This window comes from Emys orbicularis, chromosome 16 (genome assembly GCF_028017835.1).
Source record: "Emys orbicularis isolate rEmyOrb1 chromosome 16, rEmyOrb1.hap1, whole genome shotgun sequence".
Classification (NCBI taxonomy): domain Eukaryota; kingdom Metazoa; phylum Chordata; order Testudines; family Emydidae; genus Emys; species Emys orbicularis.
In genome coordinates, this window is record NC_088698.1 from 1,203,572 (window position 1) to 1,217,788 (window position 14,217).

At 55.4% G+C, this 14,217-nt stretch overlaps 1 protein-coding gene across 1 annotated transcript in view; it reads left to right on the top strand.

Moving 5' to 3' along the window:
* Window positions 1-14,217, top strand: part of LOC135890489 (acyl-CoA dehydrogenase family member 11-like) — a 31,214-nt gene that overhangs the window by 8,315 nt on the left and 8,682 nt on the right. Inside the window, exons 4-10 of the mRNA XM_065417910.1 lie at window positions 541-658; window positions 1,639-1,781; window positions 1,925-2,074; window positions 2,315-2,409; window positions 5,482-5,581; window positions 9,274-9,414; window positions 13,540-13,632. Coding sequence (XP_065273982.1) covers window positions 541-658; window positions 1,639-1,781; window positions 1,925-2,074; window positions 2,315-2,409; window positions 5,482-5,581; window positions 9,274-9,414; window positions 13,540-13,632 — 840 coding nt within the window. The remainder of the gene's footprint in view (window positions 1-540; window positions 659-1,638; window positions 1,782-1,924; window positions 2,075-2,314; window positions 2,410-5,481; window positions 5,582-9,273; window positions 9,415-13,539; window positions 13,633-14,217) is intronic.

Below are 14,217 nucleotides of genomic sequence, written 5' to 3' on the forward strand. Positions count from 1 at the left end.
TCCTGTATGTCCCAGGCCGCCATCACCACCCAGAGATGCCTCTATGGAGACTTTACTTAGACTAAAGCATTTCAGTCCTAAATTGTGTGTCACAGTGAGAGAACAGGAGACACTGAAATGCCACCAGTGCCTGAGGCCCTGCAATGGCAGGAAATTGATTAGGTGGGATATGCCCAGGTGGTCCCAACAGGTGATCCATGTGCCATGCTGCAGAAGGAGGTGGAAAAAAACCCCAAGGCCCTTGCCAATCTCACCTGGGGAAAAACTCCTTTCCAACCTCAACTCTAGATATCAGTGTGACCTTGAGCACGTGAGCAAGACCCACCAGCCAGGCATCTGGAAATAGGATTCTCTGTACCACCTCAGAGAGCTGGGCCAGCCTGTTTGGTATCCTGTCTCTAGCTGTGGCTGATCTCTGATGCCTCAGAGGAAGGTGGAATCCTCTCTCCACCCCCTCCATGAGTGTGGTCAGTGAAATATGTAGATGGCCTTTCTGGATCTTTCTCTCAAGAAATTCTTGGTTTTCTTCCCCCCCAACAGTCTCTGGGTATTTCCGGGCCCCTAGCGAAAGCTTTTGGCCACCTGACATCACGCGACCCCAAGAAGTTCTGGACCTCTGGCCAGTGGATGACGGAACGCAAAGGAGGCTCTGATGTCGGTAAGTGTCACAGGTTGAAAGCGTCTCCAGTGGCAGCGCTCTGTATGGCCGCATTTCTTTAATAACTGACAAGGCCGATAAGACCACAGTGGGCCGTGTTAACAATAACGTAAAACAATTGGGGCTGTTTTCAAAACCATGTAGTGGATTAAAACCAAGGGAAACCATGCATCTGACACCCCCTGCGCCCCCAGATGGTCTGACAATCTCTCTTGTTGCCACCAACACACAACAAAACAGATTTTCCAGGCCACTACCACACACCCACTCAGCTGTCTAGAGCCACGGACCCTCCACAGAGAATGCCCTGCGCCCACCTCTAGAAGCTCAGCCCTGAACACAGGCAGCAGAGGTGTTCTAGCCAGCATCTGTTGTGATGGGACAGAGAACTCTGGAAGACCCTGTTTCAAATGCTAGTCCTCCTCTCTTGTTCCCAAGCAAATGTTGGCAATATGGGGCTTTAAGGATGCAGGGAAACCTCAGTGCTGCATATTGGAGACAGAGGACTCTGGGAGGGGAGTGTTCCCCTCAGCAGGATCCTGGAAGGTTAGGTGTAATTCCCTGCTGGGAGAAATTAAAGGGCCAGCTGAAGAGTGAACACTGTTGGGCGAGGCAAGACTGCAGGGCTCCTGGGTACAGAGTGCCTCTTGCCATTCTTCATGGAATGGGAGCCGTGGTAGTGTTGCATCATTGTGCCTATAAGCCATGCTCATTCCTCTCCTGTCAGTGCTGCCAGTATTTGCTGTTAACCTGGAGCAATTGCTGTGGGCTGCTAACACTCTAGCTGGGCTCCTTTTCTATGGAGGTGTGAGTATTTCACCCTGGTTGCACTTCACCCAAGGACAGTGAAGAGGATTAGTTGCTGATCCGTGTTTCATCTTGACAGCGCAGAGCAAAGAGGTGCTGCTTAAGCCACAAGCCAGAATTGCCTGTCACAGATGCTTCCCCTAAAGTCAAGATCTTGTGCTCTTTTCTTGCAGCTAGTGGCACAGAGTCAGTGGCCAGAGAGCAGCCAGATGGCACATATTGCCTCTACGGCTTTAAATGGTTTACATCAGCCACTGATTCAGACATGACGCTGACCCTGGCAAGGATCATGGATGCTCAGGGACGTGTAGAACAGGTCAGTTTCCCAGTGGAGCCCGGGAAGGTGTCAGAGAAATTGTTTTCCTCCCCTTCCATTCTTCATCACAGCCAAATACTCCTCATTCAGCCTGTGTAGAACTCCCTGAAGTGAAGGGATCTCTCACATGTGCTTCTACATAGGGCTCCAGAGGCCTGTCCCTGTTCTTCTTGGAGGTGCGAGATAAGGAGGGGAAGCTGAATGGCATTGAGGTGCAAAGGCTAAAGGAGAAGCTGGGGACAAGGCAGGTGCCGACAGCTGAGCTGCTGCTGGATGGATCCAAGGCACATCGGGTATGCAAGGGGCAGCAGTGGAGAGATCAGGCGGCTCTCCCCTACTCAATGGGCTGGGCTGGCAGACACACACGGTGACACGGGGGTGGGGGTTTCAAGGCAAGAAGGCAGATTTTTCAGGTGACTGAGGCAGATTGAGATGGAGGGAAGAGTCCATTTCCACCAGCCCATTGACACACTCCGCTTCCAAAGAGATTCCTGGGGGGATTTATTCTAGCCTTTGTTCCTTGATGCTTTCAGATCTCTGCAGAGGGTCGGGGTGTGGCCTCCATTGCCAACATGTTGACCATAACTAGGATCCACAATGTCATCTCTGCAGTGGCTGGCATGAGGAGGTGAAGCCCACATGGATCTCCATGCCCCTGGGGGAGCAGCCAGGCGGACAAAGGGGCTCAGCTTTGCGTTGCTGCCATGAGCCACATTGTGCTGTGGTGGGGCCGTGTCTGGGAGCTAAGTGATGCAGGGAAGTGGGAGGAGAAGGTTGTTTCTATCTCACAACATCCTGGCTTTCAAACATCCTATTTGCTGTTTTTGTTTCAAGCAGGACTTCCTAATGTTGGCTCAGCTTGTGAGCTGCTTGGGGCAGGGTCCGCCTCTTAGCTCTGTGTTTGTAAGTGCCTAGCAGAGGGGGGTCCTAGGCACTACAGCAGGGCAGATAATAATGTGCAGCAGAGCCTATGCAAGAGGCCACACTTGCTGGGCAACCTCCTGTCTTAAGAGTCGCAAAGAATGCCCCCAAATGTACGTTGTTCCCATCAATAGCTCTCCAGGTGAAGAAATGTAAATTGACAAAGCTCCATTGACTTTCCAAGAGCTCTGCTGTCAGCGGGACATGTGGCAGCTCAAGCTAGATCCTGAGCCACTCTGGCTGCTGCTGGTGTTATAGCAGCGCCCCAGGGCCCCAGTCAGAGATTGACAAGCATCCGGCACAACAGGGCACCAGCCACCTATGAATACCCAGCTGGATCCAAATGGGGGGATAGTAGAGGTTCCACTCATGTCCCCACTGCTGGGGAGCGGTGGAGAGAAGACACCGCTGTCACCTCCCCCGAGTCAGGGGTGAGGTTGGGAAGGGAGGAGTGCAGGAGCACCAGGGACGAATGTGGCGTGTGTGCATGCGGGTGTGGGGAGCCAGCAGTGGCTCAGGGACTGGCTGTTTCTCCTACTGGTGTTGCTGGGACAGCCAGGGAGTGCAAGAGAAGGGTTTGTCACTGCTGTCCCTCCTGGTGGGATTGGGTAGGCATGTCAGCATCCACTCAGGGTAGGAGCTCAGGAGGTGGTGGGAAGGTGTGAACTAGCAGGTGTGGAGGGAAAGAGCATGACAAACTTCCCAGGGACCTGAGGGATGGTCGCAGCAGTAGCTGAACTCAAGCCCTTGGCCTGCCTAGAACTAATCACTGACACTTGTCCTCATTGAGGATCAGGCCAGCATCACCTGAGCAATTCTTGGCTGAGCTGGCATTGAGACTGACATGCCAGAGCCATGTTAGACCCTCCCAAAGCATCTACTGGGGCTGGACTGGGGGCCAGAAACATCCTCCAGAGAGACTTTGTGCTAGGACCCAGGCGCTGCCTCCCCGCACCCCTGCCATACGGCCTTGGGGAGAAGACAGCCAGCCAGAGACTCCAGTGGGCGTGGGCAGAAGCCACCAAGGCAGGCACCTCTGGACATTCCAGCTAACTCTGTAGGACCTTCGCTGGCTTTCTCTGCTCTGTGCTGATTGGTTGTTTGCTCCAACCCTCCCCTTCCCCTCCCTCACCCTCTCTTCCCTTTAGCGGCACTCCATGCCTGCCTCTTATTCTCCTCTGCCCTGCCCCCTCTCTTTCATGGCACTAACATGCCATGTGCTGCTAGTGCACGGCTCGTTCGACTGGCATGTTCTGCCTCCTCCCAGCCCGCATCTGTCTGATCGGCTGAGACTGGACGCTGTTTGGGGCAGGGACTGTCCACTACTCAGTACAGTGCCTAGCACAAGGAGCCCCCCTTCTTAGTTGGACTGCTGACTGAGCCACTCTAACCCCAGTGCCTGTGGCAAGGCATACCTGTAACCATAGAGCCAGGGCGCTAGGACTGCAACTTGAGGGCAATACACCAGGCCAAGTGCCTTTGTCACCCTGTGCCTGTGCACTCTCTTTATAAGTAACATCGAGGTCTGCTAAATTAGCAGGCTGCATTAGCTGTTAGTCCAAGGACAGATGCATTGAGCAACCTAAACAGTATTACCAAGGCAACAGCATTCCAGCCTTCAGCACTTGACAACAGGCGGGTGAGCAGGAAGAGGTTTGCTGGGGTGATGGGGAAAAGTAAGCACTGCTGCGGGTTAGCTGTCTCCTAGGCTGACTATACAGTATCACTTCCATCTGCCATGGCAGGGTTATTCTGCATCCCCAAGCTGGGAATGGCTCAAAGGGGAAGTTAGGAAATGGGTTTAATATATATGGGAATGTAAAAGCTGCAGCCACTAACCCTCCATGCCTAGGGTGACCAGACGTCCCGATTTTATCGGGACTGTCCTGATATTTGCTTCTTTGTCCCGCGTCCTGAACAATGTTTGGTCGGGACACTGGACAAACAAGAAATTTTGCCCTCCCGGAGGGACTCTCAACCCCTCCATCCCCCATTGGCTCCCTCCCCAAATCCCCGCCCTGGCCCCGCCTCTTCCCCAACCACACAGCATTCCTCCTCCCTCCCAGGCTTGCAGCTGCATGGCGGCGCAAGCCGGGAGGAAGAGGAGTGGTGGCGGCGCCTGGATCCTGGAGCTGGTGAGTCAGCTCCGGCACCCGGGCACCGGGCGGGCAGGCAAAGGGGGGCTGGCAAGGGAGGGAGACGGGGGGGCTCAGCTCTGAGCCCCCCGCCGCGCCAGAGGGCTCCTGCCCGGCCTCTGGGCCGCTGCACACGGGGGCCCGGGAGAGCAGCGCGGAGGCTGCTCCAGCCCTGCAGCCCGTGGGGCAGCGCAGAGCAGGGGCGTGGGCCAAATCCCCGCTGCTGCCGGGGAGCCCCACGCCTCTCCCTCGTGCTCGCGGCTGCAGCTCCTTCCCGGTAGGACGCGCCTCCCGCCCCCTGGCCCACCCCGGGCACATGCGGCGCGTGTCCCGCTGCCGGCAGGGAGCCCCGCGCCTCTCCCGCTCGGCTGCGCTCCAGTGGCTCCTTCCCGGCGGGAGGGAGACTAGGCGCGGGGGACACGCGCCACATGTGCCCGGGGTGGGCCTTGGGCGGCGGGAGGCGCCGCAGCCGTGAGCGGGAGGGAGAGGCGCGGGGCTCCCCGGCAGCAGCAGGGATTCGGCCCGTGCCGCCCGCCAGGCCCCTGCCCGCTACGCGCTGCCCCCGCCCGGACCCACCGCATCCCGATATTTTATATCTCTGATCTGGTCACCCTATCCATGCCTGACTGCCCTTTCGTCCCTAGGGTGATTAACCTGGCCAGAGAGTATGCCAGCAAGCGGGTCGTCTTTGGGAAGCTCATCAAGGACCATCCCTTGCACATGCAAACCATGGCCCGCCTGGAGGTAAGGCTTCCTCGCACTCAGCTGGCTCGCTCGCTCACTCAGACCGCAAGGCAAAGATTCACCACTGCTGCAGGGAGCTGTTAATCAGCAAGGCCACCTGCCACTGTTGTTCATAACCAGACTGGTCAGAGCTCTGTGGAGTTTTGTTACTGACACTCTCAACCCTGCTTTAGGCACAAGGCTGCCAGAACTGGCTAGTATCGATCCAGGGCATATTAGACAGGGATGGGACATGTACTCCAGCAGGAGCTGAGCTGAGCTGAGCAGGGATTCAGCCACTCTGCAGGAGCCTGGGTTTGCTCAAACAGCAGACAGGTGCAGAGCTATTCCTCATAGAAGTACATGGATGCCCATGTAACCGAAGCGCATGTTATACCTTGTCCTTGGGCGTGTAATTGAGCCTGGGACCTCTGGATCTCAAAGCATGAGCCTCAGAGGCCTGAACTAAAAGCCCCAGCTCCATTAGCCCAGGCCATAGCAGGCTCATTAACTTTGACAGGAGACCCAGCCACCAGTAGAGGTGGACAGAGCACCCGAGAAACATGCTGTTTCACCCATGTCCAAAATGGTCCCTGAACGATTGTGGAATCCCTGGTGCAGTACATGGTGCTCTATTATTTAAATTCTATGGGGACTGTAAGCACTTCAGAGCAGTGGGTGCCTCCCACTCCGTCTGTGCAGCACCTGGCACAGTGGGGCCCTGATCCTGTTCAGGCGCTCTAGGCCCTGCTGTAATAGAAATAAATAACAATATACAGACAAACAGGACTGAGGACTATAGAAGCGAGCTGGGTGTGAACCTGCACTCTGGCTCTGATCAATCAGCTGGGCTGTGGAAGGGGTTTCAAACCTGGGTCTGGATTTAGCAGCTTGGTCCTTCTCTGCTTTACAGAGATCAGAGAAGAAAATATTGTTTGTTATGGTAAATCACCAAAAAACAACCTGCAGAAACTTATTGTCCAAAAAGGGATCTAAAATACAAAGGGCCCTGCTCACTTCCCCAAACCCAATCAAACCTTCCGTTTCCTTCTTGCTCTGAGCAATGTAACATCATGCAAATGCTTGGCCCCGTGGTGGGACAAGTTTCTCTTTCATCCCCACCTAATATATAAAAATCCTTTTTCAGGGTGATGGTGGTGGGGGAGAGACAGCAGTATCTCCAAGCTATTACTATCAAACATAGAAGTTGAGGTTGTAGCATCTCTGAGTCTGTCCTCAGAACAGTGATATGGCCAGCTGGTCTAAATGGCCTCTGCAGAGCACATCAGAACAGATGCATGCAGAAAAGCTTAATATCATGTTGCCAGGGAAATGAGCCACTTATCAAGCAATCAGCCCGAGTCCTTGCAGGTCCTGACAAGTGGTTGCACCTGCAGTGCTCCTGCCTCTCTGCAGATCATAGAATATCAGGGTTGGAAGGGACCTCAGGAGGTCATCTAGTCCAACCCCCTGCTCAAAGCAGGACCAATCCCCAACTAAATCATCCCAGCCAGGGCTTTGTCAAGCCTGACCTTAAAAACCTCTAAGGAAGGAAATTCCGCCATCTCCCTAGGTAACCCATTCCAGTGCTTCACCACCCTCCTAGTGAAATAGTGTTTCCTAATATCCAATCTGAACCTCCCCCACTGCAACTTGAGACCATTATTCCTTGTTCTGTCATCTGCCACCACTGAGAACAGTCTAGATCAGGGGTCTCAAACTCAAATGACCATGAGGGCCACATGAGGACTAGTACATTGGCCCGAGAGCCGCATTACTGACACCTCCCCCGCTGCCGCCCTCGGCCCCGCCTCTTCCCACCCCTTCCCTGCCCCCATTCCAACCCCTTCCCCAAAATCCCCACCCCAACTCTGCCCCCTCCCTGCCCCCAGGGGGTGCAGGAGGGGTGTGGGGTGTGGTGGGGGCTCAGGGCAGGGAGTTGGAGTGTGGTGTGCAGGAGGAGTGAGGGGTACAGCAAGGGGTCAGGGTGCAGGGTGTGGCAGGGGGCTCAGGGCAGTGGGATGGGGTGCAAGAGGAGTGTGGGGTGTGGCAGGGGGTTCAGGGCAGGGGGTCGGGGTGCAGGGTGCGGCAGGGGGCTCAGGGCAGGGGTCAGGGTGCAGGAGGGGTGCAGGGTACGGCAGGGGGTCGGGGTGCAGGAGGGGTGCGGCATGGGGCTCAGGGCAGTGGGTTGGGATGCAGGAGGGGTGCAGCAGGGGGGTTGGGGTGCAGCAGGGGGCTCAGGGCAGGGGGTTCGGCTGCAGGAGAGGTTCGGGGGGCACGATCTGGCCCGGCATGTACCGGGGGCAGGGCAGGCTCCCTGCCTGCCTGCCCTGCCCCCGCAAGAGGCTGGAACATGGGGAAGGGGGGGTGGAGGGGCTGTGTGTTTCTGTTGCTTGAGGCACCGCCGCCAGCAGCTCCCATTGGCCGCGGTTCCCCGTTCCCGGCCAATGGGAGCTGCTGGGGGCACTGCCTCAAGCAACAGCCACACACAGCCCCTCCGCCCCCCCTTCCCCATGTTCCAGCCTCTTCCTGGAGCTGCGCAGGGCAGGGCAGGCAGGCAGGGAGCATGCCCTGCTCCCGGTGCACGTCCGGCCGGAGCCGCTCTGGTAAACACTGGGGGAGGGAGGGAGGGGGGGCTGCGAGGGGTTCGCGGGCCGCAGAAAATCACCCCGTGGGCCGCGTGTTTGAGACCCCGGTCTAGATCCATCCTGTTTGGACCCCCCTTTCAGGTAGTTGAAAGCAGCTATCAAATCCCCCCTCGTTTTTCTCTTCTGCAGACTAAACAATCCCAGTTCCCTCAGCCGCTCCTCATAAGGCATGTGCTCCAGCCCCCTAATCATTTTTGTTGCCCCTCCACTGGACTCTTTCCAATTTTTCCACATCCTTCTTGTAGTGTGGGGCCCAAAACTGGACACAGTACTCCAGATGAGGCCTCACCAATGCCGAATAGAGGGGAATGATCACGTCCCTCGATCTGCTGGCAATGCTCCTACTTATACAGCCCAAATTGCTGTTAGCCTTCTTGGCAACAAGGGCACACTGTTGACTCATATCCAGCTTCTCGTCCACTGTAACCCCTAGGTCCTTTTCTGCAGAACTGCTGCCTAGCCACTCGGTCCCTAGTCTGTATCAGTGCATGGGATTCTTCCATCCTAAATGCAGGACTCTGCACTTGTCCTTGTTGAACCTCATCAGATTTCTTTTGGCCCATTCCTCTAATTTATCTAGGTCCCTCTGTATCCGATCCCTACCCTCCAGTGTATCTACCACACCTCCCAGTTTAGTGTCATCTGCAAACTTGCTGAGGGTGCAGCCCACGCCATCCTTCCATCTTTGGAAGGATGTCATCTTGTGTCCTGTGCATCACTGTGGGAGGATGTGGACTTGTGATGTCGTGGTATAGCTGAGAATTGTATCAGGTGCCTGGAAGGAGTATTGATCTGGTGTCTGATGGAGCCTAAAAAAGTGGCACTGTCACACTCCTAATACTGGCCCATGGTTACAGAACTACCAAGGGAGCGAGGACCCCACCCCTGGCCTGCAATACCTGTGGTATATCAGACTGGGCAGAGCAGCCTTTGCCTCTGCAGCTTTGGCAAGGGCTTGGTAGTGAGTCAAGGTAATTCTCCTGGTACAAGGTCAGATGTGGTGGATGCATGCCTGTGCCCATAGGGATTGCACGTGAATGCTCCCTGCTTCTTCTTTCCCTGCAGGTGGAAACTCGAGGGGCCTTTCTCATGCTCATGGAGATAGCCAGGCTGCTGGGATTAGAGGAGACCAAGATGGCCAGTGAGCAGGACCTGCATCTTCTCAGGCTGTTGACGCCAGTCGCTAAGCTCTACACTGGGAAACAGGTATTGGGTGGCCACATTCGATCAGCCTGGGATAGGCTCTGTGCCGCATGTCACTGACCCTGAGCTGGATGGAGGAATGAGTTACAGGGAGAATACAAATTGCAGCAGCAATACAGTGTCCCGGGCTTGGGGTAGAAAGAGGAAAACCTGCTCCTGCAAGGCTAGCAGAACAATGGAATGACTGTTGCCAGTTAGGGCAGGTGGGTTAATTAATTGCTCTGCATTGTGAGGAGTGGAGGTCAGCTATAGGGCACGGGAGAGGTGTGTTCCGATCAGTGATTGGTGAATGAGGCACATGTCTGATCAGAACAGATGGAACAGTGGTGTGGGTTTTTTAAAGTGTGTGTACACTTGGCCATAGGCGTGCGCACGGGATGTGCCCAGGCACACCCTAATCATGCCTGAGCTTGGTCTGGGAAGGCTGCTCCTCCCCTCTCCCCTGCTGGAGGCTTGGAGGGGGGAGGAGGACAAGGAGAAGGCTGCTTAGCACACCCCGGGAAATCAGCTGTTGGCAACTGCCAATCAGCTATTTAGCATGCTGCAGCAGCCCTCATCAGCTCTTTGGCTGGCTGTAGCCAATCAGCTGTTTGGGTGAAGTCCTACTTATCAGCTGTTTCCCCTGCCCCTACTGCAGTTTGGAGACTGCAGGCAGAGCTGAGTGAGTCTTTCGGATTTTCAGGCTAGAGGAAGCTGGGCTAGGGGGGACCAGCAGCCAGGGCACGGCAGCTTCTGGCCTAGCTGCAGAGGGGTGGGCAGCCTCTTGGCAGGGGCCTGGGGGGAGATAGGCAGGCAGCTTCTGGGCTGGCTCCAGGGGACTGCTGGGGGGTGTACGGGCCAAGGGCTTTCTCAAGGACTGAGCCAGCCAGTCTCAGCCCACCCTGGTGTTTCCCCCAGGACCTGTGTTCCCCCTTCAGTCAGGAGAAACCAGCTCCAGACCCCCTTAGTGCTGGGCAGGGGGGCAAACCAAAGGACATGGCTCCTTTAAGAAAAGTTCTTCCTTGTGTCTTTTGAGTGAAATTGGGCTGGGGCCCGCAGCTCGCCCCCTCCCCCTTCTTTACCTGCCCAGAGGGGCTTCACTCCAGCCCCAGCTGCAAATGAGCAGCCTCCCCAAGCCTGGATGCTGCCCAGCCCCCTCCTATGCAGGCTCTGGGAGCTTCCAACCCCTATGGTTCCCTTATGCCTGGGAAAGAAATAGCTTTGAGCTGGGCAAGCATCTCCCCCTCCCCCATGCCCAGATCAAGCCTGCCTGAGGGGCTTTTCCTCCAAGAGGCAATTTATCCCCTCCCCCACTGATCAGCATCCCCTCCTCCCAGTGTAAGGAAGGATTGATTCTCTTCCCCTGGATCCCCCTTCACCCCCCCCCCCCAGCTCCTGGGGAATTCCTTCCCTTGCATCCATCCCCCTGTATCCGCTTCAGGTCAGGAGATGCTGCCCTGCTTCACCTTGGGACACCTGAGCTCCTCTTGCTTCAGGGTGCTGGGCTGCTGCAGCCTGGTGGAGTAAGCAACTGGCCCCCACTCCCCTGCCTTTGGCCATGGTCCCACCAGGGGCTCCCCTCCCACAAAAGTTGTAGAGTGTGTGAAGGAGTCAAAGCGGGGGTGGGCTGCAGCCCTGGGATTGGGCTGCAGCCCTGGGATTGGGAAGAGCTGGAGCAACAACACAGCAGCCACACAGCAGGATGAATGAATGGGCCATTTCTATGCTGGGCTGTTGAATTAAATTTCTCTCTGTGTCAGGGCATGTAGTTTCTAGGCTGGCTGCAGGGGGTGGGGTTTGGGGGAGACAGAGCTGCTTTGAGTGCGTGGGTGGGAGCAGCGAGAGATGGGAAAAGGGACACAGATGGAGAGCAAGAACTGGGAAACATCAGGAAGGGGAGATACCAATGATAGACACACTTTCAATAACTAGAATGAAAGTGTATAAATGTTGAAAATAGCCTCCCCTCAAAACTGGCAGAGTAATCCTCCAGCACCCACACCTCGCCCTTAAGGCAGGAGGGGCAGAAAGGAGTGAGCAGCTGGTGGGAGGCATTTAGGGGAGGGAGTTTGCAAGAAGGAGGTTTTCAGGGGGGTCTAGGGGGATGGGGAAGGAAGAGGTGGAGTGGGGGTGGAGCCTTGGATAAGGGGTGAAGCCAGGATGGGGCACCCACCGGCAAAACCAAAAGTCAGCACCTATGAGTCGGGGTGACAGGGTACACCCTGCGCAGGCAGGGGGGATTTGTTGCCTGTACAAACTTCCCTAGCAGCTGCACAAAGTTGTTGTAATTGTGTCACACAGTGAACCCCATGCTGCTACCAAGACCCCCCTTACTCCCCCACCCGGGCCCGCTCAGCCAATCGTTGCCTCCCCAGTGCTACACGTGACCTTTGACTTACGTCAGTCATAGCGCTCTTTCACCATTGCACTCCAGCTTGGTTGGCGCTCTCTGCACCTGCCACGTAAGTGCCATCACGTCATTGGTCAAGGGGATGTCTAGGGGGTGGGATTTGGTGGGGACTCTATTCTGAGCGGTGGCGTGGTAAGGGGGCTGGGCCGGGTCACGGTGGGTTGGATATGGGCCTGACGGTCTCGGGGGCAGTCAGGGGATGGGGAATGGGGGTGTTAGATATGGTGTGCAAATTCCAGAGGGCCTGTCAGGGGGCAGGGGTGTGGCTAGGGGTCGGGGCTGTCAGGGGATAGTTGGTGGGGTCCTGGGGGGGTGATTGGGGGCAGGCAGGGGACAAGGAGCAGGGGGCTTGAATGGGTTGGGAGTTCTGGGGATCCTGTCAGGAGGCAGGGAGTGGTTGGATAGGCATGGGAGTCCCGGGGGTCTGTCTGGGGGCGGGGGTGTGGATAAGGGTCGGGGCAGTCAGGGGACAGGTAGGGGGTAGGGTCCTAGGGAGGCAGTTACAGTGGGGGGGGTCTCAGGAGGGGGCAGTCAGGAGACAAGGAGCATGGAGGCTTAGATAGGGGGTAGGGTCCTGGGGGGCAGTTAGGGGCAGGGTCCCGTGAGGGGACAAGGAGCAGGGGGGGTTGGGGTTCTGAGGGGGGCAGTCAGGGGTCAGGAAGTAGGAGGGTGTGGATTGGGATGGGGGCGGAGCTTGGGCGGGGCTCCCTGGGTGCACACCCTAATTAATAGGCTGCGCATGCCTATGCACTTGGCTGAAAATATTTTGCTAAATTAAAAAAAGAGAATTCTCCTTTGAGCAGAGACCGAGCAAAGACAATTCACTCCCCAAAGGAATTTGTTTCCTACAGTTATGAGCAATTGAAAAAGGGGCTTGGGTTTGTGTAGAAGTTCAGTTTCAACCTTAACTCTATAGAAACAGCAGGGGAGATTTCTCTCTCTCTAAATGTGTGCAGAAGTTTGAATGGATCCACTTATCCAGGGAGGGAGGTAATGTGTTTGTCTTGAAACAAATTTCTTTACTTCCAGGCACTATTTTTTGCATTATTTATTAATGGAGTATGGGGATTACTGTCTGCTTCTCAGGGCAACTTGCTGGCCTCTCACAGTTGACACTATAAGCTGCTGAACTTCAAGATTTTGACCAAGTGGCCCTTTGAGTAGGCGCCTTTCCCAACCTGCTCTACACACAGTACTTACAAAATCAGACATAAAATACAAGAGTGGCACAGCACACTGTTACTGAAAATTTACTCTCATTTTTACCATATAATTATAAAATCAATGGGAATATAAATATTGTACTTACATTTCAGTGTATAGTATATAGAGCAGTATAAACAAGTAACTCTATGAAATTTTAGTTTGTACTGACTTTGCTAGTGCTTTTTATGTAGCCTGTTGTAAAACTAAGCAAATATCTAGATGAGTTGATGTACCCCCCTGGATGACCTCAGTGTCACCCCAGGGACACATGAACCCCGGATTGAGAGCCACTGCCCTAGATCCTCTCCCCCAGAGAGTCCCTCCAAATCCCTTTATGTCCATGTAGGGTAATGAGTCACCTGCCTCACTGAGTCAGCATAACCCACTTAACCCTTTCCCCGCAGGATCAGCACCCAAAACTGTTTGGCTGCAACACAGTAATTAGCATGGAGGACAGCATGAGCAATTTCTCCATCTGGGTAATTTGGATCTTGTAGTTCAAATCCTGGAGTCTTGTGCTCTGTGCTTTGCAGGCGATTGCTGTCATTTCTGAGGGACTGGAGTGTTTTGGAGGGCAGGGCTACATGGAAGACACAGGCTTGCCAGTCGCACTGCGAGATGCCCAGGTAAGAAAACACAAACTAAGCACGACAGTTCTTCTCCATAGCTCCTCACTTGGTGCCCTTCAGGCATCCCTCTGCAGTGCTGTACTGCAGTCTGGCTCTCTGCCAAAGACAGATTGCCAAATGTGTACGCTCATGCCTAATGTCATGGCTGTCCTCTGCCCATTTGCCAGCCCTGCTCTTGGACCCCACATCACCACAGAGCTCTAACACTGTGATAGAACTGACCAGTCTGTTATTGTTCTTCTCGTCCTGATGGGCCATTCCCCGTCATGTCACTCGTGATTGACTCCTGCTCAGGGGCGCTATTGAGCTGTCAGCCACATACTGACTTCCACTGCCTGTTTGCCCTCGTATGGGCTCACTCCTTCCTTGGAGAACCGACCCCTCCTGCTTCACACCCTCCCCTGGGCTGCTCCCATAAACTTGGCCTCCCCCCTCTCATCTCCCCTACAAGCCTTCCTCACCTCCCTTCACAGTTCATTCCCTCTCCAGCCCTCGTCTCCTCTTTGGGCTTTGCAATGCCACCCTCCCGTACCCCATTCAACCCCAGCCTCGTCTGCTCCTCACAGCACTCCATCTGCCCTA